The sequence below is a fragment of the Panicum virgatum genome, chromosome 4K, assembly GCF_016808335.1.
Source record: "Panicum virgatum strain AP13 chromosome 4K, P.virgatum_v5, whole genome shotgun sequence".
NCBI lineage: Eukaryota > Viridiplantae > Streptophyta > Magnoliopsida > Poales > Poaceae > Panicum > Panicum virgatum.
In genome coordinates, this window is record NC_053139.1 from 43,147,430 (window position 1) to 43,170,673 (window position 23,244).

The following is a 23,244-nucleotide window of genomic DNA, read 5'->3' on the forward strand; positions in this document are numbered from 1 at the left end:
AAAGGTAAAGGAAAAGACCAAAAAGTCATACCTTATCATAGATACTATGTGCGTCCAAATGGATTTGTCCATTCAAACTTATTAAATGTTGAAGAATTTTGTAATGGACTACTAGTATACCACATCTAAATAAGAAACACTCCAAAAAACCAAATACTACCTGCAAAATATTTCATGGGCCTATAATATGCGCAATCTTTCCGCAACCCACAACAATGTATCAACAATAAACGACCAAATAAAATGAAAGGGGCGAAAAATTAATCCAGATTTCCCCAGTGATAAATGTGTCTCCATATATAAGCCCAAACTTCATTTCACAATTTCAGCAGCATTTAAGTGGAGAGCATGGTCATGGATTCTCTAATTTGTGGGGTACTGGAGTCCAAATCTGGTTCATCATTTATCTACAAGCTTTGTCATGGTATTTCTTTTGTGGTCTGAAAATCCATACAGGCATGCTATACTTATCAAAGATTTTCCTAATAAATACATTCGGCGGCGGGTCAAGATGTGCTGACAATATCAGGTGTAGTTTTTGTGATTTCCAAGCAAGCTACTCCCTCCGTTCCAAATTATAAGTTATTCCAAGAATCTTGGAGAGTCAAACCATTTCAAAGTTTGACCAAAATTATAAAAAGAAATATAAAGATTTATAACATCAAATAGATGCACTATGAAAATATAGCTAACAAAAAATCTAATGATACTTAATTGGTATCATAAATAGCATTATCTTGTCATATAAATTTGGTCAAACTTGAAAAACTTTGACTCTCCAAGATTCTTGAAATGACTTATAATTTGGAACGGAGGGAGTAATTGATGCTGAAACGTATTGTAACCTTTGAGAAGATTCTAGAATGACTCTGTGAGATCTGTTGGTACAAACTGCAAAAGGATTATGTGCCGTCTAGGCATGGCGAACTTTTACTGACCTCATCATCACCTCCTGAGCCTCTAAGCAAGTCCTACTATTTGTGTAATGGCACATCTAAACTCATATGAGATTCCATCAAAAAACAATCATCTGAGATGCATGCTTGGACTTGAAGAAATCTTGGACGGCAAAATCTACCTACCTCAACTATACGTTGCATGTATAGCAGCTCTGCTTTACAAGTGTCAGTGCCGATAATATCTCCGGCGCAGTGTAACTGTAATAAGTCATCACTGACTAAAAGTCTTAAACAAGTAGGAATGGAAATAAAATGGCAATAATACTATCAAATGGGCTGAGGAAATCAATAAAATAATGGCATATTATTGAGATTTGAAAGAATCAATCAGCGAAGTCAACTCGCTAGCCACAGTAATGACACACCAGCATTCTTGCTCAATGATCTGAACTGGATACGAAAAGAGATGGGATATCCAAAATTTTTCCACTTCATTAAGGCATGATAAATCACTGCCGATCCTGCCTTAGAGAATAATAGTTTAAGTCTCAACATGAGTTCTATAAAAAAAACATGTTACTTCTTCCACAATAATAAGAGTTACCTAGTCTATCACAGGTAGTTTCAAATCACAGGATATAGGTGAGTGTCACCAAAATCAAGGTTAAAGGCTGATAAAAGACAATGAAAGCTGCAGGTGTTAGCTGGCTATAGTGACAGCAAAAGAAGAGCGGTTAGTTCCCCAGTTTTCACCAAAAACAATAACCATGGTTGGTTAGCCACGGTGGGTCCCACTGCGCATACACACAAATTAACCTGTTCGTGCGTGTCTGAACTGACATACAGAGATACTGCAGGTTATATTAGGGAGAGAGGCCGGAACGAACGAGCGAAGGTCCTAACCATTTGTAAGCCTCTCTCTCTTTTCGTGAAGCCACCACGTTTTCCCTCCGCCTTAACTGCTTCGCTCCTTCCTCACATACAGTCCCTCTCCCTCCCTGCACTGGCCCTCTCCTCTCTCTCCTCTCCCACTCTTCCTCCATCGCCGCAGTGGTTGCGTGGACGCGCGGCAAAACTCCCAGCGGTGGCCCACGACGGAATTGAGGGACGATCGATCGAGTCCTCCGCCGTCCTGTGTTCCGGCGGCGTCCCGCCGGCCTCGGGGAGATGGATGTGGAGGGCGGCCTGCCGGCGGTGCAGTCCACGGGCAGGAGGAGGACGAGCTCATCATCATGGGTAAGTTTCAGTTTTATGCGATTTCTCCGTTTCGGTTATTCCAGCCTCTCTGCGTGTGCCTTGTGTCGGAAGTCTTGGAGAGAAAGGAGAGGGCTTTGGTCTGCGTAACTATTAGGGGCTGATTCTACAATGCAACTGACGGTTCTTGCCTTCTTGGTGAGTTCAGTTTGGATGTTTGGCTCTTTTTTTTTGTACGGTTTTCTTTTTATAGAAAGGGGTGAACCTGCTAGCTAGTCTCTGCTGAACGTCTGCTCCCACTGTGGAATTCTGAGGCACGACTTGCTGGAATTCTCGCAGATGCTGTGTTTTCCTGGTCCAAGAATTAATCTGAGATGATGAAGAAAGGTTGCAAGCTAAGTTTTCAGAATGGCGATTATTCTCGTTCTGAATCTAGGTGGCAATCAGGCTCCTTGTAGTAATTTCCTTAGCCTTGGATTCTGCGTTGGCTTTGCTGCAAACTGTAATGCATAGATTAGGCGGCAAATGTCAACAGCCCCCTGTTTAATATTTTCGATCAACCCATTTTTGCAGTCGTATATTCCTTGGAAGTATATGTATGTAATTGCTGACGGTGCACATAGGTTTGTCATTTCCTCCTTTATTTTGGTCTATCTGATCCTCTTGTTTTCCTTTTTCAACTTATTTTGTATTGTTGTGTTGCTTTGAATGCTATCTGCTTATTACCTATACCTGTATATGTAATTTGTCAAAAAAAAATGTAAAACTGCATTTACAGTTTTATGTTACTAGATTAACATATGTTCAATGTTATGGATGGTAAAAAAAACTACAAACTTACACTGCTCGTTTTCCTGCAGGGACTTCAGAAAGCGACGCTTTTACTGGCATACCAGAGCTTCGGTGTCGTGTATGGTGACCTCTGCATTTCACCTGTCTATGTGTACAAGAACACCTTTTCTGGTAAGCTGCGTCTGCATGAGGAGGACGAGGAGATTCTTGGGGTGCTGTCTCTCGTCTTCTGGAGCCTCACTCTCATACCTCTCCTCAAATACATCATCCTTGTTCTTGGAGCAGATGACAATGGAGAAGGTGCTCTTGTTTTCCGCACATTTTTTTTTCTGTCAGATCATCGTTTCGATTAAACACTGCCAACTTTCTGAATTTGTTGGCAATGTGCTATATCTGCAGGTGGGACATTTGCATTGTACTCGTTAATGTGCAGGCGCTCCAGGATTGGGCTCCTGAACAACATACATGAGGGATCTTTGTCGGCATACAACCAGAAGGAACCTCGTGAGGAGCTGAAGAGCAGTTTGGCCATAAAATGTTTCTTCGAGAAGCATTACTCGCTTCGCGTTGTGCTGCTGCTATTCGTTCTGATGGGTACTAGTATGGTTATTGGTGACGGTGTCTTCACCCCAACAATGTCAGGTAAAGAACCTTACGTATTGAGCTCCTTGAAGTGGTTTGCCTGGAACTGCAATTTTAATGTGTTCTAGGAATAAGTGTTCTGCTTAGTTCAAGTCATGAGAATCTCTCTTCAGTGTACTATACTCCACGTAATTTATCTCATGATCATCCTGCTCCTCGTTTTCTGGGGAAAAGTTTAGTAACCTAAGTCCATCAAATATTCCTGCAACTGACAAAGACGGCATCCTTGTTCTGCAGTTCTATCAGCAGTTTCTGGCCTCAGAATTAAGTTTCCAGAACTACATGAGAGTAAGAGGCTTCATTGCTCATATGGATTACTTTTATTAGCAACACAAACTAGTAACATTTTTCGGCTACTTGTTAATCTTTGGCAATTTGCATGAGTAGCTACAAATGATCGACTCCGTTTTGTGTTGTGTACAGATTACACCGTGCTTTTTGCCTGTTTCGTTTTAGTTGGCCTTTTTGCACTGCAACACTGTGGAACACATCGTGTTGGGTTCCTATTTGCTCCAATTTTGCTTGCTTGGCTCGGTTGCATTGGTGGTATCGGCATATACAATATTTTCAAGTGGAACCCTAGTGTCATCCGGGCTCTGTCCCCGTACTACATATACAACTTCTTCAGGAAGGCCGGCCAGGATGGCTGGAGCTCACTTGGAGGAATTGTTCTATGCATCACAGGTTTACATCTTCTATCTAATTCTGCATCACTAAGAACTTTCTTAATTAGCTGTACTTGGGCATTTCTGACGCTGCTAGAATTTCAGGTGCTGAGGCAATGTTTGCTGATCTTGGGCATTTCTCAAAGCTTTCACTAAGGGTAAATATAATATATATCATATCTTCTCTTTTTATGATGATAGTATAGCCTTACATGCTGGATGCATAAGTTTCCAAACGATGGCTAACATCTTTACTAAATCCTTTTTGTTGCTTTGTGATTGCAGCTTGGATTCACAGTAGTTGTGTATCCATGCTTAGTCCTGGCTTACATGGGTGAGGCTGCTTATCTATCTAAACACAGGGAGGATCTCCAAAGTAGCTTTTACAAAGCTCTCCCAGGTGAGGCGGCAATTTGTTGCTAGATAAACTGAAATTTCACTGATTCTTATATCATTTTTGCTAGACAAACTGAAATTTCACTGATTCTTATATCACTTTTCCAAAAAAAAAATATAGCATTATATTATTTTGGTATTTTCAATTAACAGTTGAGATATGACATTTTTTATATTTTGTCGTTTACACATATGTAGTGTTTGATTAATAATACAGCAATAATCATCTAGCTGTAAATTGGAAAATGTAGGAGAAACTTGTGAAAATGGGATATGTTTTGTTCAGATATTTAATGGTAGATCCTATTGATAAATAATGCTAAGAAAATTTAATGTGCCTAATAACAGATCAAAATGGATTACAATTAAAAATTCAGAAACATGAAAACAGCAGAAATAAAATTCACACAAAACCATAAAAAATAAGAAAAAATAGAAAAACACTTCAACATAACATATTACAAAAGGTCGGTGATGGCTACCAAGGAGCCCAAGGTTGTCGTCCACGCAGCTTGGAGAATGATAGTGGAGATGACCGTGGAGACCATTGTCCCTCACTCCTGGTATTTTATACTTTATACGGGGCTCGAAAAGGATTAGTAGGATGGATATACGTGATGGGCTGAATTTGTGGAGGCAAGCCAAAAACGGTGACCATACTCCTTGCACTCATTTTCTGCACTGATGCATCATGTTGCAGCCAAATGGAGTGCGATGGGCTTTTCTTAAGCTCATCCAGTGCTGTAGGGTCCAATTATAGCCCATTTGAATTTCATATAATCATATCACGGCAAAAGGTCCAACCATTACGTCCTTTAAAAAGGTAAAACACCTATAAAAGGAAAAATAAAACTAGCATGTATGATGCGTAAAAAAACTATAATTATCTTACATTTAACCAAAAAACCCTCATGAAGAACAAAAATGCATTCTTGTCCTTAAAAGCATTTAGTTGCATATGTCTAATTGATTATGTTGGATTTGTGGCACCTTCATTGTAGAAGGTGGATGTCAACTCTTTGTCATTGAGTTGCTTATGGAAGGTACTTGTGGTTGGAGAGGGAAATGATTATTGAGATTGAAGATGCATAATAGTTTTTGGTCAACAAGAAATTGCAAATTTGGAGCGCAATGGTAATTGCACTTGAGAGGAATTGGAATATAGTTAGGATTGCCATGCTGACAAGACCTATTCATGCATCGATAGGTGGTGTTGTCTGCAAATGATATATCTCTAATGCTTGCATCAACAAACCATTCGTGATGGACTTCATGGAGGCAAATAGAAGATGAGTATGCACAAGAAACTTTGTTATTACATCACCAAAGTTGCTAGGGCAAATCTTCTCTTTCAAGATTGACTAGGATGGCGCAATCTCTTTGCGGTCGGATGATACTCATATCACATACCACTCGGCTTAATGTTTCTTTGCAATTTTTGACCCCCTTGATCTCCCTTTGATCCCTAGCTCACCAATGTAGCTTTTCCTCTAGGTGTCACTCCCTCCCACTTGTCTTATGACTAGGGCTCATATAAGAGTTTTAGTACCACAAGTACCTACGTATTTTGGACACTTCAATGATGGAGAATCCAATTGTCTCCTACATTTTGTCAACACTTGCACAACTTGAGATTACGTTATTTACCGAGCTCCTTTGCAATAATTGCTTGAACACTAGGGCCACCCTTTTGCACAAGACCATCACGAAACTAGATGACTCGTCTGGTCTGAGATGTTCATAGTTTCTGAAAACCTCGAATCCTCTTTTGCTCCGCCTGTGTTACATTCAAGACATGTCTTTCTATGCCCTTGCGTCACTCAACCTCCTATCTTGGTAGGATTCCTTCCCCTATAGTGTTTGACTTGATATTGTCGTGATCTTGGATTGAAGAGTGTGGATTATATTGCTCACAAGTCACAATGCAAGAAACTTGTGTTTAACAACCAGATCCATGATGTTCATACGATGTGTATCTATCAACAGCGGAGAAGAAACTCTATGTATCTACAAAGATTTATTCTCTTATATATCCATACCATGTAATTTCTCCCCGGTATGCCGGGATGCACATTTGTAACTTCTTCTATACTTGTTGTTGGTCTCACTTGGATTAATGATATCGATTAAGGTAGAAAATATCGATCCTCCTCTAGAAGTCTAAAACAAGAAAGGAGACGGTAATGAATCTAATTAGGTGAATAGCCACCATATTGTGTGAGGAGTAAAAACTTTTTGTAAGTCGATCAATGTCGCACTAAGTTCTATACACCTCCTCCCCAGCACGCACACACGCGCACACGCGCATGGATTGTTGGGATTAGATGTGCAACCCCCCCCCCCCCCACCTTGCCTGCCTATCAATATCATTATTTCAACATCAATGGTAATCTACCGTGCTACAACCACCTTTGTTGTTTAGAGTTGCAAGCCAACCTTCTCTTGGTTACCACCTCACCAAGCAAGAGGCCATGGTTCATCAAGGTATTCATACCTAGATTTACACGGTGCTTGATACCATCTCTTGTTACTCAAGAGGATTGACTTCATCCAAGCACCGCCTTAGCTATCACTAACCCAACCATATTTAGGTGAGATGCTGAGGATTGATCACCTAAATTCATGATAAACTCGATCTCCTATATTTCCATACATGATTACTCAATTGCAGATATGCCTGCAACTATACCTTGAACAATATGTAGTACTCGATTGGACATCTCAAAAAACATGCTTTTCACCAGGCATCTAATTAACGCAAGATCGGATGCAAACAGAACTATGAGAGCTCATTTTCCTCTATTTGTGAGATCGTTGTGATTTCATAAAGGCTACAACATCAAGGGAACCTCTCCCTTCAAATACCGTAATATATACTTTCCACCTTACATTTGTCTGAATACCAGCAAAGGCTACAACATGAAGAGAACCTCTCCCTCTCAAAAACCATGAATCCACTAATTGGTAGCTTTTGCAGGAGTATATATGGGCTTATTGTGTAAATTGTGTTGATTTGGAAACATTTTTCCTTAATTAGCCTCCCATTCTTCTTTTGTGGGACTTTGAATGAAAATCCAAGTGGGGACTCTCTTCACTTGGTTTATTAAAAAACATATCTTTATATCTCTATAGTTAGAGCAAGACATCTGATGATAAATTATATGGTATATCAAAGTGCTAGCATTAAGTAGTCGATGAGTTTATGCTTATGCTGCCTAATTACTTTTCCCTCCAAGTTCCATAGCAAGTCATTTCTAGGAACCTACTTACTATACATGTCATCAAAGGTTATGCCTATTCCTCTATTTAAGAAAAGTTTGCTTTGATTTATGAAAAGTTTGTTTGGATTTATGAAAGGGTTGCTTAAATTTATGAAAAGGTTGGATTCCTCTATTAGATATGTACATTTCTTGGACGATGTCAACAAAAATGTGTTTTATATACTTAAAAAATAGAGCATTTAGAAGGGAAAACGCCGCATAACAAGGTTAGCCATTCAGATGGGTGTTTTTTTTTTTTGGGTGGGGGGGGGGGATCTAAACTATTAAGTTCAGGTATGAAGGACCATTGTTTCAATATATTAGGACATACTTTTCTTTCTCATAATTTGAATGTGAGTTTTTTAGTCCCTCGTTTTGCTACGTCTAGTCATTTAATTTGATTTACAGTGTTCCTAGTTCTACTATGCACAGGATAAGCACCGATTCACCTATTAATTTCTTCATGTAGCTATAAGTACCTTAATTAATTTTCCTGCATCTCATTGTGTCCCTTTTCTTTTTTTCAGACAGAGTGTTTTGGCCTGTTCTGGTCATCGCAACACTAGCCACAGTTGTTGGGAGCCAGGCCATCATCTCAGCTACGTTTTCGATCATAAGCCAGTGCAGGGCCTTAGGGTGCTTCCCGCGGATTAAGGTCGTGCACACATCAAGCCAAGTCCACGGCCAGATCTACATACCGGAGGTGAACTGGGTTCTCATGTTCCTGTGCCTGGCCGTCACGGTCGGGTTCCGCGACACCGAAATGATTGGAAATGCCTATGGTATGAATTTTCTGGAATAATTTGAAATGCAGTATTTTCTTCTTAATATAATGAAGCGTAGTTCTCTTGAGAAAAAAAAAATGAAATGCTGTAGCTTACAATCTATAGCAATTTCATGTTGCTTCTAGGAAGATTATGGTTCGCTGCTGCTTATTCGTGGCAAATTTCTGCTTCGCTTCAACTGATGGATCCATGTCTCATCTCTTGCAGGGCTTGCTGTGATCCTGGTGATGCTTGCAACCACATGCCTGATGTTCCTCGTCATCACCACCGTGTGGAACCGGAATGTTCTACTGGCAGCGCTCTTCACCGTCGGCTTCGGATCCATCGAGCTCATGTACCTGTCGGCGTGCCTCGCCAAGGTGCCCCATGGCGGCTGGCTCCCTTTGCTGCTGTCGCTGGTCACGCTGCTGGCCATGTCGACGTGGCACTACGGCACGAAGAAGAAGAAGGAGTACGAGCTGCAGAACAAGGTCTGCCTGGATCGGTTCCTCAGCCTGAGCTCCGGCATCGGCCTCGTGCGCGTCCCGGGCGTCGGCTTCGTCTACTCCAGCGCCGTCAACGGCGTGCCGCCGATGTTCGCGCACTTCGTCACCAACTTCCCGGCGTTCCACCGCGTGCTCATCTTCGTGTCGATCCAGACGCTGACGGTGCCCAAGGTCTCCCCGGACGAGCGCTTCCTGGTGGGGCGGGTCGGCCCGCCGGCGAACCAGCTGTTCCGCTGCGTGGTCCGGTACGGCTACAAGGAGGGGCGGTGGGACCACTTCAACTTCGAGAACCAGCTGCTGATGAAGGTGGTGGAGTTCCTCGAGATGCAGGAGGAGGCGGCCGACTCCGGCGAGCTGTCGGTGATCCCGGCGTCGCCGCGCGCCCAGCAGCTGGTGGACGTGGACGCGGCGCCGACGGCGTCGTGCAGCAGCTCGTCGGCCTGCGAGATCGACCCCGGCGTCGTCAGCAAGAGGGTCCGGTTCGAGGAGCGGGCCGGAGCCGGCGAGGAGGAGGAGGGGGAAATGAAGAGCGGCGAGGTGAAGACGCTGCTGGAGGAGCGGGAGTCCGGCGTGTCGTACATGATCGGGCACACCTGCGTGCAGGCCCACGAGTCGTCCCCCGCGGTGAAGAAGTTCGCCGTCAACGTCGTGTACGGCTTCCTCCGGCGCAACTCGCGGAGGCCCGCCGCGGAGCTCGGCGTCCCGCACACCTCCCTTATCGAGGTCGGCATGACGTACACGGTGTGAGTGGGCGACTGAGTGACGCCTCGGCGACCTCGCCGGTGAGCACTAGATATATAGCTGCTGAAACCGTAGCTGCAGACTAGTAGCGTATATGGAGGAGGACATCATGACCCACCACCAACGAAATGGAATGAAATATCAAATAACAAATAAACAACTTCGTGCTTCTTAGTACGATGGATGTAGTGTGACTCCAGAAACTAAAAGGCTCTGTTTGGAAGGCGTCAGAGGTTTCCGAATTCACCCTGAATCGAGCCGTTTCATGTGAAAATTCATATGCTTTGTGTATTTTGTTTGATGATGATGACGATGGGGTATACGGAACTATTCAAGAAAATTGGCGCATTCAAAAACAGGGCTTGGTGGTTTCGAGCTTGAATCGTCTGATCGCTCATCTGCTTTTGGGCTGCAAAGAAGAACTCACTGCCCGCCCATTTGGAGTGAATTAATGTTCTGCCATGGGCTCGAATGGGCTGTCCATTCTTGCCTGGTGCCACAGTCCTTATTAGGTGCCCAAAAAAGCCCACGACAGCCCGAAACTCCGAACTCCTCTCATCTTACAGCTTGTCTGTTCGAAATAATTCCCGTGTGTCCTAAGAGTACTACCAAAATCGAGGTGCATTTAGGGGCTATTTGGTTTGGCGCCTACAGCGCCACACCGCGCCACACATCGTGCGCCGCAGGTGTGGCGGCCGAATCGGCCGCCGCAGGTTAGGCGCGGTGTGGCGCCGTAGGCGCCAAACCAAACACGCCCTTATACTACAGTTTGTACCTAGTTTGAGGCACTCAAAAAAAATCGAGGTGCACTTCGAGCTCAAAAAAAAAATCGAGGTGCATTTGCCTCCAAACGGCCCTGCTGCTGCATCAGATAGCGCCACTGTTCACAGCAGCGCCTCCCCATTTCTGCTGTCACCCTATCGCACCTCCAAAAATCTCACCGCATCGGCGAAGGCTATCACCAACAGTGCCCCGCCGCGTCACCCTGTCCGCGCGGCACGCGACGCCGTCGTCCTCGACGTAACCCCTCGCGCGCCAGTTCCCGCGGTAGCAGCCGGACACGGCACGCGCAGCACTGCCCGCCGGGCCCTCCGGTCCGGGCCGACGACGTGACGCCGCGCGTCGACATGTACATCGCCATGTGGTGGCCACCGGCTGCAACGTGCCGCGCGGCCGAGGCACCGAGGTAGGATCCGCAGCGCGCCGGGCGCCGGCGCCGCCGCGGGGGGGGGGGGGGGGGGGGGCAGCACGCGGCGTGACTCGCACCCGCGCCCTTCGCTCGCCGGCCCGTCCGCTTGGCGCGGCCCGACACGCGTGCCGCGATGTGGCCTTCGATCCCTGCACATGCGCCGCGCGCGCACCAGAATTTCAGAGCGCCACGGCCACCAGCGCGCGCGGCGTGGGCGCGCTCGACGCCGCGCAGGTCCTTATCGGCCAGCAAGCAGCTCCCACTCCGTTTCTCCGTACCAAAACCAAGCGACACTTGCAATTGCAACGAAGCTTTAAAACTGCTGCGCTTTTCAGCTCTCTCGCGTGGTGTTCGGGACATCTGCATCATCACGGCGCGCACATTTTGCTTGTGCTGGATTTCCGGGGATAACAGGGGGGGTTGGAGAGGCCTGTCAGCTTGTGACGACGCATTGAAGCCGGTCTGGAATGAAAAGCGAAGAGATGAGGCGGTGCCACGGCACGGCATGTGCAGCTTAGCACATCGCAAAGAATTTCTGCCCCCACAACACGCATGTTTTTGGTCCAGTAGTAGCACAATCAATCACAAAATTTTCTGCAACCATATGGTTTGGATACCCCGGCGGCGTGCGCTGCTTTCACACACGTTCAAACCCTGAACGTGAGATCTAGTAGTGCCTAGATCGCCGTCGCAGGGACTTCAGCTGTGCAGGATTAGACCCGATCACATGCATGCACGACGAGCCGAAGATCAATGTCTCTCTGAACGTTTTGCGTAATTGCATCCGGCGCCGTATCTGTCAGGCGTTCAGGATTCAGACTGAACGATTACACATAGATAATGGTCAGAATGAGGTGATGCCAGAATCAGTTGATCCGATCGGAGCACGATTAAAAGCTCGTGTCCTTGTACTACTCTGCTCCTCTGAAGCTTGCCCGAACAAAGCACGCAGCTAGCCCCGCCTCCGTGAGCTCGGCCACAGTGCGGCGCCGCACTGGGCGAGGTTTCGGCACATGGCGCTGCTCCCGTCGTTTGACCAAAGTGCCCGGGCCACTGGCCACAAAATCCCTGTTTGTGCTGGCGCTGCAGTGTCCTCAAGTGGAGATTTCAGGGGGTCAATTCCTGGCTTTATTAAATCCTTTTGCGTAGCTAATGGAGCAAAGGATAAAGATTTGATAGCGAAATCAGGCAGGGATAGTTTTCAAAAAAAAAACAGGCAGGGAACAAAAAAAAAAGAACGACTACTTTCCTTCAGAAGAACATTCATCAACTTCTGAAAGTTGCACCAAACAACTTAGGTACGGACATCACCAATTACTGGTGGAATTCATACTCGTTTTCAGTTTCCAGGCTTTCGTTGTCAGTACCTACCGCTTAGCCGGGGCGTAGGTAAAATTGTCAGCTCGTCGCTCTCGCCATGTTCCCGTAGAACATCCACGTTTAAGATCGAAAATCTTCGTCGATTTATCAAGCGACACGCATCCCTGGAAATTCCGGTAGGGGAATGATCGGATGAGTAGTAGACTCGAGACTCGACTCCTTCCGGATTTCCATCCGGTTAGACTGGTGCTCGCTCGTCACCTGACAAACCTGACGCTGACGGCCGATTGCTCTCGCAGCCACCGCCCACCGGCGCCGTTGCTCCGCAGGGCCGCGCGCACGGCCGGCCGGTGCTCGCGGATATGCGGCGGAAGATGCCGCACCGGTGCCCTCCGCTTCCCCCCAGCTCAGCGCCCGGTTCTTCGCGGGATCGATCGATCGAGCACCAGCAGTGCTCGAGATCCTACGTCTCTCAGAGGGACAAGGCACACTCAGAATGCCAGTAACAGAGGACCGGTTATTTCAGATATCACCAAATCACCATGGTTGCGATCTTGGGCGACATGGAAAATGCAGCCCAAGAGGATTCCTGAAACTTTTGGGAAAACGCAACGCGTTACAATAACAATGCGTCTTCTCCAGATCTTGGAACATGGCAAGAAAAATGTTGGCAATTTGCACTGGGAATTTCCTCGGTCTCAGTCACGAGATCAGCTGGGGGTCCGCTAATTCGCGGGCGCGCGCTACGACGGAAACCAGCGAACGATTTCTGACAAGTATTAGTTTTCCTTTTCAGTCACCGTGCATGGACGGGCCACTCTTTTTTCTTTCGGTGTAATGCACGCGCCATCGTGGTTCGAGCCGGCTCTGCTAATCGGCGCACGCCTACTGGAGGATTACGAGCACTCCATTTCACACAGCATGTGTTTTGGAAAGTTTCTTTCTCCACGATTTTCTATTTTTAGAAAATTATAGCTTATGTATGTTTCTTTTAGATAAATATTAGATGATATTTTTTAGCATAAATTTTCAATATTTTTTAGCCTAACTTTTCAGATGATAATTTCTCATCACATTTTCTACAATATGCATAACTTTTATATATAACTTTTCCAGTCAAATTTTTGTAAGATAATTTTTCAACATAACTTTCACAACACGTACAACTTTTACTCATAACTCTTTCAGACTACTTAATTTAATTTTGAACATAACTTCCATACAAATGTTATCAGAAAAATTTCTCACACAACTTTGATACATAAATTTGGCAGATGTATGTAAAAAGTATAAGTTCTCGATATAACTTTTTAGCAAGTTTTGTACAAAATATTTATTAGAAGAACAACTCAAAAACACAACATAAAGAAGGTAATTAAAAAAGACTGAAAAAGGGAAAAGAAAGTAAATACTAGGTATCACAAAATGTAAAGGAAAAAGAAAAAAGAAAGTAATTGATACCTAGGCATATCACATCAGTGTGTAGTGATATTAATTAACCATAGAGTTTGAATATCTAGAAGTTTGTGGCTAAGGCTCTCACATATGCAATGTGATTCCAACAAGATAACTAGGCTCTTATATATTCTGTACATGCACGAGAAGCATACATGCGTACATACATACACAGCTTGTGCCTTCAATGCGGGAGGGATTGTAGTTGGATTTGAGGGAAGAGATGCTTCATGCGGAAAAGAAAACGGAAGGGAAAAGCAGTTGCAGGGCTACACACACGTGGAAGGGCAGCAATGATTTCGTGCAGGTGGATCGATTGCTACAAAGCTTGCTGGCGCTCGCTTGCGGGATTGGAATTGTGGGCCCCAGGCGTATAAATACCCGGTTTATCGTTGTGTCTTGCTGTACTTGTCCCATTATCAGTCCGCATGTTTTTCGCACAACAGCACCGGTATCACAACTGCACTCAAAAATATGTTAGTGATATTATAATTTAATCAGAGCCAATAATTTGTAGCAGAAGCAACAGAAATATAGGACTTCCATCCTACTGTAGTGTGCCTCGCCATTACCACAGGCAACTGACTGGGAGTTAGTCCTAGAAAGAACCATCGTCGAAAACCCGCATCCTTCAGCAAGGAACTGAACTGAGACGGCTTTTCTTCGAACTCTGGATTTTAAAATTTTAGCAACAAGAATGAGTACAATTTTGTACTCGCAAGACTTCGATTGTATATCAAAAAATCCTATAATATATGCATGGTCAATCAAGGAAGGCTGACAGGTTCACTAGCACTATGCTGCATTTTATTTGGGTGTATCTTTATACGCATAGTTTTGAAATTATTTTATTTTATATAAAATAGACTGACATCACCAATCATGACTCCCCATTTCCCATTTTGCAGACCTTTGATCCTCTTAATCGGTCCATCATCCTTTGATCCTTCAAACCAAAACTTCTAAAACCGGCGACTAGCTCAAGCGCTCTTGACCGTAAGCACGGCTATTCGAATAGTTTTACACTCTGCAGAAGTTGTACACTTTACCCATATGACATGTTTCGCTTTGATGCCAGCACGGAATCAGCACGCATATACACAATTCATTATATGTGTCGGCAAGCTAACATGACAGAGCCGTTACATCAGTCGGACCCAAAATATGCTACACGACAGACTATCGGAGTATCGCGGCTCCGTACATCTGACCGGGTTAGCTACCCCGACACCGACGAGCTCCTCGAGCACTCGGGCGGTAGCATCCTCTTGGGCCGACTGACTTAATAAGTTAAGGCCAGTGCCCATTAACCGTATGGTTCACTGTAATACTTGACTAGAATAATGCCAATTATCGATCCTTAATTTGACACGGGTGATAAATCCCTAAAATGCGCCGGAAACGCATACAGAACCAAGCCATATCCATCATCCATTTTTTCCATCCATTTTACCATCCATATTCTTTTCCTTCATCCTCATACCATCAAAACCGCTAGACCATATATTCACCCACGTCTACCATAAAGTTTTTATCCTTTAAAAATAACCTTATAAATATATATTTTCTTTAAAAGACACCAACCCATGTGATGCTAATTAACTACTGCACAAAATACTAAGCCAACTAAGCATGTGACTCTGCACTACGCGAATAACCCATAACCTTAGGGTGACAAGGTATAAAAAAGATATAAAATAACAAGAAATGTAAATGCATTAAAATAGGACGTGTCTACCCGACATAAAATGACATTTGGACTCATAAAATCATCATCGCATGCATATATTTGTAGGCTTAGGAATTTAAATAGGAGCAAAAATGATCAAGGGGGTGCTTGCCTTGTTACCAATCGTTCATATTCTCAACTCTCAAGTAATAGCTCAGTGTCTCGCTCGGCGTCTGGCGCAGTCACGAACGTCTCGTTGTCTACGCGAATCGGACGAACAACAACACATACAAAACCAAATAAACAGCAATGAACAACCAAATAAACACCATGAGATGATAGAGCATGATTTTAGAAAATTTCTAAAAAAAATAAGTATTTAACTTAAAGTTTATTTGGGCAAATTATGCAGGTTTGAAACTTAAAATAGTTTAAAAGATGTGTGTATTTTTCCTTTTTATTAATATATTTTTTGTGTGAAGGAAAACGGCAAGAGTGCAAATCACGTGTTGATGTGAGCTCTTAAGGTTAAGTGTAATCCAAACGTATTCTCTCTTTTATTTTTCTAAAGAAAAACGGCCACTTGCATCCTTAATTAGAGCTCTTTGCCTCGGGTGTATGAGCATGTGTAGCCTTGCGCTCTCGGTGTCCAACATCACCTTGTTTGCGGCGACTTGGATTGTGCCCCGGGGTGTGCAAGAACAGCGGCAAGCGCGACGTCCTCCGGCAGTGTACACGCACACGGTGCTCGGCATGGCCGGGTCGTGTCGCGTGTCCGCCCGTGACAAGGTCGGGAGGTAGCTGCCGTGATTTCCAGGTGTAGGCTTTTGGTAGCTGGGTGAGTTTTACGCGTGCGCGAGTCCCATGGCGTTCCATGGCCACGGCACGGCTGTGTCACGCGCGAAGTTCCGGTAGTCCGGGCTCGCGGCGGTGACACGACTGCTGCATTCTACGACGTATTTGATGTTTGGCTTCGGCGTTGTTCCCCGGTTCGCGGTGTCGGCCTCAATCTCCAGCTCGGCTTCCTCGTGCTCGTGGCCGTCGACGTCATCATTGCTCCCGGTAGCAGCTTCAGCTCAGCGTCGTCGTCTTAACGTCGCGGCAGAGCAGCTCGGTTATGTTAGAGCGGCACAGAGGCAGGGCCTTTGGCCGTGGCATAGCGTGCGCAGGCGCGCGATCACCCAGCTCCCCTGGGGTCGCGGCGGCCGACAAGGGCAAGGGTGGTGAACGGTTCGTGGCCTGGTTTCAACAAGCAAGACCGTGGCGTGTGTACGTGCTGCATCAGGAACATTGCAGGACCAAAGAAACTAACAAAGGCATCAGGCCAAAGATGAGTCTCGTGGCTTGCTAGCTGCACCACACGTGCTTGACGATTTGTCCAAACGGACTGCGCCATCGGCGGTCCGGAACATCGTGGCGTGCTCCCGCGCATCCTCACGATGCTAGCAGGGCTGCATGCAAGGCGGCGGCTTGGCAAGGTGAGGCGGCGATGTGGCCGCGCGGGGCATCGGCAACCGTAGCTCACCCCGGCAGCACTAGGACATCGGGAGTGGGACGTCGACGCTCACCGTGGGTCGACGGTGAAGGCGTGGCCGGCGTGGTGACGCGGGCAGGCTCGCGGATCGCTTGCGGTTCAACGGGTCGGCGCCGGCGGCATGGGCATCCTCGAGCTCGCGGTGGTCGTCGTCGTGGTTGGCGCAGCGGCGTTGCAGCTTCCGACCCGGCAGCTCCTCCGACTTGTGGCCGGCGTCGGCGTCGGCGGTGCTGTTGGTGCTGCTCGTGGCTTCGGACTGGACGGAGGAGAGCCGAAGGAGCCGGTCCGCGACGCACGACGGCGGAGGTCGGCGGCACGGAAAGGCGTGGCGGCTTCTTGCTGCTGCTAGCAGAGAGCAGGGAGCTCTGCTTTGCTTCCTGCATGGTCTGCCGGAGAGAGAAAGGGCAGCGAGATGGCGACTGGAGTTGCAGCTGCTAGTGTTTGCTTGTTGGCCGAGAGAAGCGACTTGTTCTTGCGATCGATGGATGAAGAAAGAACAGAAGAAGATCAGGGAGAGAGAGGATCCGTGAGAGCTGCTAGAGAAGAAAGACAGGAGGGAAAGATCGAGCGGAGATGGCGGGGAGGCATGCTACTCGTTGTTGTGCTGCTTTGGTGGAGTAGAAGAGCGACTAGAAGAGAACTGAGATGCCGACAGAGAGAGGAAAGCTGAGAGAGATGAGGTGAGCGGCGTGCTCGGCGTGCGGAGGAAGAGCAGGAGAGAAGTGCATGCATACATGTGCAGGGATCAGGGAGCGAAAGAGACGTGTGGGAGAGAGGAGGGAGTTAAAACTACTCTTACGTGTAAGAGCTCGTGTAAAAGCTAAAGCATACATGTGTGTGCTTGCTGTGTGTTTGCTGTGTCCACCGACGGAGAGAGAAAGAGTTAAATGTGTGCATGCATGTGTACTGGTGTGGAGTGAGTGAGTGAGTGAGTGAGTGAGAGAAGAGAGCAGATGCAGCGCTCGCTGCCGGCTGCTCCACTTGTTGAGTACCTTGCTTGTTCAGTGCATGCCAATGGGAGATGGGAAGAGCAGGCATACTTAAATTTTTGTGGCTGTGCTTGAGCGAAGGAGGAGAGACGGATGTGCAGGCAACTGCTGTTAGCTTGCCTACCGACAGAGAGAGAGAAAGGGATGGTGCAGCTTGCAGCCTTCATGTCCAGCGTGCGTCCTTGGTCCGGGCGGCGCTGCTGGACGGGAGGGAATCGGGCGCGTCCCGCCGCGCACAGGAAGGGAGAGGTCCGAGACGGTGCCGCGGTGGAGGTGCTGTGCTGCGCTGTGCCCGGGGTGACGAGGCGTGGAGGAACAGCGCCGGGCGCTGGCGCACGCGGGCGGCGCGGCTGCAGCGACGCGCGGCGCGGAGAGGAGGAAGACGACGCCGCTGACGTGCGGGCCCGGTGCGTCAGCGACTCGGGGGAGGAGGAGGCGGCCGGGCTGCTGGGCTGAGGTGGGCCGCGGCGGCTGTCGGGCCGGCCCAGCGCGGGGAAAAGAAAAGAGGGAGGCGGAAGGGGGAAGCCGGGCCGGCTGGGCTGACCTCGGCCCAAGCTGAGGTGAACTCTTTTGTTTCTTTTCACTTTCAAACCAAGAGTTCAAACTCAAATTTAAATTATTCCCAAAAACCTTGAGGAGCTCACCAAAAATTAGTTTAGTGCTTTAAGTTTTTATGTAAAAGTTTGAGAATTTATTTTATCACTCATCTTTTAGCAACATTTTTAAACATGTTCAAGGAGGGATATTAATGCATAAAGTATGAGAAGAGCCAAAAGAAAACCAAATCAAACATTGATTTATTTATTTGTCTTAATTTGAAATTTGGGTTGTTACAGGAATTGCGGATCAGCAGCCTTGCGGCTTAGGCTTGCTCCAACTGTCCAACAGTTGCTTGGGAACAAGAAACCGCCCCCACCCTAGGTAGGGAGAGTTTTGGGGGAGAAATTCCCTCCAATAATTCCACCCAAAGCTCTTATAATGGAGGGAGTTGGAACTCTCCATATATTCTAATCACATCGTTTCTTCACGATATTAATTCCGTTTGAGCCCCGTAACATGATAATAATGTGTATTATAACAGTACAAATACTGTATAATTTGTTTAAAAATTCAAAAACGATAAATAAATAGTTAGTTAATGAGTGATATTATATAGAGAAAAATAGATATAGAGGGAATAGTTAGAGAAAAGAAATTATAGGAAAATGAATCTTTTGAAGAGAGATAGTAAAATATAGTAAATAATATGTTGGGGGAGTTAGAGAAGGGGAATAGTTGGAGATAGCCTCAAAACCCCTAGGAAAAACAACAAGGCAGGTGCTCCCACTACCACTCCATTACAACCACCACCGCTAGTGCTAGGAGCCAGGCTGCCACAGCTAGATCCAGACGAGCACCCAAAAAACACGGGAAGGAGGAGAAAGAAAAAGAAGGAAAATTTCCCCTAATTCCTACCAGACAGCAGGTACTAAAACTGTCCAGCAGGAGAGAATGCGGCGGGCGAAATCCCCATTGTACTCCCAATCCTCCGTATGTACAGGCCACCCAAGCAGGGGCAAATCGGTAAGAACGCAGGGAGCGCTTGGCGCTGCGGTTGCGGTCACCGGCGGCGCCACCGTTGTACCGTGGGGGCAAATCTCAATTGCGCCCTCCGCGATTGTTTCTCCCCAGGATGGCAAGGGCGGGAGGGGGAGGGCGCCGGCGGGGTGGGGATGCCGCCGATGCGGCGGCGGCGGCGTCTAGTAGTAGCAGACCGCCGCCTCGTCGTCGGCGTGGTCGGCGGAGGGGTAGGCGAGCTGGAGGAGGAGGTCGTGGAAGTCGGCGACGGCGCAGGGGATGCGGAGCGCGCCGGGGTGGGCGTAGCCGTACTCCTGCGCGGCGCGGCGGAGGAGCGCGGCGAAGGCGGGCCGGCCCAGGAGCTCAGCGCGCACGGCGTAGCGCTCGAAGGGCCCGCCCTCCTCGCCGACGCAGACCGGCACGTGGCCCTCCGGCACGCGCGCGCCGCCGCCCAGGAGCCGCGCGCCGGAGGCCGCTGCGGCGGCGGCGGCGGCCTTGGGCGCCGCGCGGAGCGGCTGGTACGCGGCGGCGGCGCAGGCGTCGGCCGCGGCCACGCGGGAGAGCCTCCGGAGCAGGCGCTTCATGCTGCGGAACGGAAAGGAGGGTGCTGAAGAGGCTGCGGCGGCGGCGGCGGGGGCGGAGCGCTTTGGGGAGAGTGGGAGCAGAGAGGACACAGCACAGCGGAGCACAGCGAGCAATGCGTTTGTACTGGGGTGGCCATGTGGCTGCTCGCCTCCATTTATAAACGGCGTGGGAGGTGACGGCCAGACCGGAGTTATGGAGGTACTTGCAAAGGTCTTTCTCTGTTTTTTTTTTCCCCGCCTCATTTCTCCTTTGGAAATATTCTTCCCTCAGGGTAGGCTGGTTTTGGGGCCACTTGATACTCAACTAAAATATTTCCAATCTCTAGGGACACCTGATTCTTCACCAAACCATATCTTCCCCTTCTTGGAAAAATTTTACTACTTCACACCAAATATTGCCAAATTCTTGCTCAGAGCTCACATTAAAAAAAAACAACGTTTGAAACATAAGCTTAAAATGATTCAAAAGTTATTCATCAATTGTTCAAACAGTTTATCGACAGTCATACCGAGGTCCTGTTTGGCATAGCTTTTAGTTTCTCTTAAAACAGTTTGAGAAGCAGCTTTTCTAGTGTAGTAGTTTTTCTGGTGAAGTTAAAGCTGTTTTGAAAAACATTTGGCGAAATAGTTTCTTCCTAGTGAAGCTGGGTAAAGCCATATTTTTTAGCTTCACCTCGCTAGTGGAACCACATGAATGGCTTCACATGTTGCTTTAAGAGAGAAACTGCTGCAATTTTATCTCTTTAGCATAGCTTTACAAAAAAAAATGTTTTGAAGTTCTTTTTGGAGCTATGTCAAAGGGCCCGAGAAACTACGTGTAACCGTAGCAAGCCGAGCAGAAGAGAATTCACTGCGTTGGGGGGAAACTGGGAGGTGCGGGTGCGGGTACTGCCGGAGTACCCGGAAAAGCCGGCGTCGCGGGCCCGGCTCGGCCCGGCCTTGTGGGTGACCGGTTTGGCTCCCGGCCGGACCCCGACCGATCCGGTGGCGCGGTCAGTGGTGCGCGCGCTAGGACCCGCCTGCCCGCGCCCGGCTCGTCCGGCCGCGTCCGTAGCCGCTCTCGTACGGTTCCGTCCGTCCGCGGCGAGTGGGTTGGGTTGGAGTGCGGGGCGTCACTGTCGCGGGCCCGCCGCCCACTGACCTGGCACATGGAGGGGGGAGAGAGGATGCCAATGGGACCGGATCACCGAGCTCCTTGCCTGTCTTTTTTTTTTCCTCAGGAAGGGACGCAGGTGCTTGTCCGTACGCACAGTACGCTCAGCGGTGGTTTTTATATGTGGCAACGTTTGACATGGTCGTTGGTTTTGAGTTTCGAAAACTAAACCTTTTTTTCGACGAAGGATAAAGAACTTTGTTTGGCGAAATAACATAAAGAATTTTTAGTAGGCATGTTCTAGCATACACTTTATTAAATGGCACTAGCAAAAAAAATCACATAGCGCCACATGCTAACAACATGGTGCTAGACGTACCGAATTTCTATATGTTAACGCCCCGAAGGTCTGCGGCCAACCACGACGTCCACGTCGGCAAAAAAAATCGAGGCCGTTCGTCCTAGCATAGATGGCAGCGATTGCTCATCCCGCCGGCCCCCACCGCCCTCTCCAACCCGCCACCCGCACCTCCTTCCTCCCTCAACCTCGTGCCGGACTGCAGCGGCGCCGCCGCCGCCCACGCCTCCTCTCTCCGTCGGCCTGAGGCTGGGCTGAAGCGGCGGCACCGCTTGCGCCTCCACAACACCCCCCACCCTCCGTGGCGCCGGGCTCCAGCGGGGCGCTGCCCGCGCCTCCTTCCCCTCGGCCTGCGCTGGGCTGGAACCTGGAGCGGCGGGAGGCGCGAGTAGGGGTGGTAATGGGCCATGGCCCTAATGGCCTCTTCACAGCCCAATAAAGCCCTTAAAATTTTTAGTTCAAAAATACATATGTTTAGAGCCCGGCCCTTTTAGGGCCCGATCCTTAGATTTTCTAGTTCAAAATGTTGGGCCCTTTACCACCCCTAGGCGCGAGCAGAAGGGCAAAGTGAAAGCGGGTGACCACGGAAGCCAAGTCGCCGACGCTGCAAGAGCAAGAAGGGGATGGCGGTGGCGACCATCTCCCGCCGCCGCCACATGCTCCCACGTCCGGCCGTCAACCAAGGCGGCCTCGCGCTCCTGGACGGGGAGCGGAGGCGCTGGGCCGGCTGCGTGCGCCTCGTGGCCGGCCGCGACGGGGAGCAGCGGCCAGGACGCAAGGGCTTCCGGCGCGGTGCTGCTGGTAGCGGATGGCCGGCCGCCGGTGGGGGTGGACGGTCCGCGCATGCCTCCTGCCGGCCAGCGGCGTGGAGCGATGGACACGGGCCGGAGACGTGGCGGGGAGCGCCGCTGTCGAGCAGGCCGCGCGCGCCTGGCCGGCACGGCAGGGAGCAGCAGCACCGGGCCGGCCGCGGACGGCGAGCGCTGGCGACGCATGCCTCCAGCCCAGCCGAAGCGACGAGCAGCGGCGCCAGGCCAACGGCGCATGCCTCCAGCCCGGCTGTGGGCGGCGAGCAGTGGCCTGCGAGCCGCGCCTGCCTCCGAGACGCCCGTGGGCGAGGAGTGGCGACCGTACGCGCCATCTGGTAGCCTAGCCTTCTCGGATTGCTTGCTCGGGGAAAAATAGAGACGGTGCTTGCGTTAGGGAGATTTGTTGCTTTGACGTTTTGGGATGGAGCACAAGGAAGATGGCGCTGCTGGTGGTTCTTGCGATGGAGAAATCAGAGGGAGTGAGAGCCAGCGGCCTGTGCTACTGCAGCTATCTGGCTTCTTGATTGCTCGGTGGAGAAGAAATCAGAGAGGGAAAGAGAGGCTGCTGCTGCCTACTACGTGTGCGTGAGTATGCAAGGACTGAGAGAGCGAGACGAGAGAGCAGGGAGCAAGTGAGAATGCTGCTGCCGACAGAGAGAGAAAAGGGTGAGAGAGAGAGGTGGCGTGAGTTTCGATCCTTTCGGTTTATTTGGTTAGCAGATGTTAGGTATCGAATTAACCAAGATAAATTCGCTTAGTTGCAACTGAGAACCTAATATTTTCGTTTCGGTCATTTCGATTTCAGTTTCGGTTTCAGGCATTTCGATT

At 48.5% G+C, this 23,244-nt stretch overlaps 3 protein-coding genes and 1 long non-coding RNA gene across 4 annotated transcripts; 2 read left to right on the top strand and 2 right to left on the bottom strand.

Moving 5' to 3' along the window:
* Positions 1 to 1,805: 1,805 nt before the first annotated feature.
* LOC120704187 (probable potassium transporter 13) lies at positions 1,806 to 10,086 on the top strand. Its single transcript, XM_039988498.1, has 9 exons — positions 1,806 to 2,135; positions 2,954 to 3,185; positions 3,285 to 3,527; positions 3,765 to 3,815; positions 3,951 to 4,211; positions 4,298 to 4,350; positions 4,478 to 4,592; positions 8,376 to 8,630; positions 8,841 to 10,086. The coding sequence occupies exons 1-9, from the start codon at positions 2,067 to 2,069 to the stop codon at positions 9,863 to 9,865; spliced, it is 2,304 nt and encodes a 767-aa protein (XP_039844432.1). The 5' UTR covers positions 1,806 to 2,066; the 3' UTR covers positions 9,866 to 10,086.
* A 3,559-nt stretch (positions 10,087 to 13,645) lies between these two features.
* LOC120704188 lies at positions 13,646 to 17,899 on the bottom strand. Its single transcript, XR_005687485.1, has 2 exons — positions 17,061 to 17,899; positions 13,646 to 15,752 (listed from the first exon to the last, which is right to left on the bottom strand). It is a non-coding gene; the product is annotated as an uncharacterized LOC120704188 (long non-coding RNA).
* A 1,374-nt stretch (positions 17,900 to 19,273) lies between these two features.
* Positions 19,274 to 20,383, bottom strand: LOC120704189 (auxin-responsive protein SAUR71-like). Its single transcript, XM_039988499.1, has one exon. The coding sequence runs from the start codon at positions 20,154 to 20,156 to the stop codon at positions 19,755 to 19,757; it is 402 nt and encodes a 133-aa protein (XP_039844433.1). The 5' UTR covers positions 20,157 to 20,383; the 3' UTR covers positions 19,274 to 19,754.
* Positions 20,155 to 22,792, top strand: LOC120702260. The gene is made up of 3 exons (XM_039985979.1): positions 20,155 to 20,355; positions 21,727 to 21,989; positions 22,156 to 22,792. Exons 1-3 carry the CDS (start codon positions 20,155 to 20,157, stop codon positions 22,790 to 22,792), a joined length of 1,101 nt encoding a protein of 366 aa, XP_039841913.1.
* Positions 22,793 to 23,244: the final 452 nt, after the last annotated feature.

What these genes read in the sequence shown, in the direction of transcription:
- LOC120704189 (XM_039988499.1), bottom strand. Translation starts at nt 20,156, where the DNA reads ATGAAGCGCCTGCTCCGGAGGCTCTCCCGCGTGGCCGCGGCCGACGCC.
- LOC120702260 (XM_039985979.1), top strand. Translation starts at nt 20,155, where the DNA reads ATGCTGCGGAACGGAAAGGAGGGTGCTGAAGAGGCTGCGGCGGCGGCG. An exon ending in GCCAGACCGGAGTTATGGAG is followed by an intron (nt 20,356 to 21,726) that starts GTACTTGCAAAG and finishes CATAGATGGCAG; the next exon opens with CGATTGCTCATCCCGCCGGC. An exon ending in GGAACCTGGAGCGGCGGGAG is followed by an intron (nt 21,990 to 22,155) that starts GCGCGAGTAGGG and finishes TACCACCCCTAG; the next exon opens with GCGCGAGCAGAAGGGCAAAG.
- LOC120704187 (XM_039988498.1), top strand. Translation starts at nt 2,067, where the DNA reads ATGGATGTGGAGGGCGGCCTGCCGGCGGTGCAGTCCACGGGCAGGAGG. An exon ending in GGACGAGCTCATCATCATGG is followed by an intron (nt 2,136 to 2,953) that starts GTAAGTTTCAGT and finishes GTTTTCCTGCAG; the next exon opens with GGACTTCAGAAAGCGACGCT. An exon ending in CTTTTACAAAGCTCTCCCAG is followed by an intron (nt 4,593 to 8,375) that starts GTGAGGCGGCAA and finishes TCTTTTTTTCAG; the next exon opens with ACAGAGTGTTTTGGCCTGTT.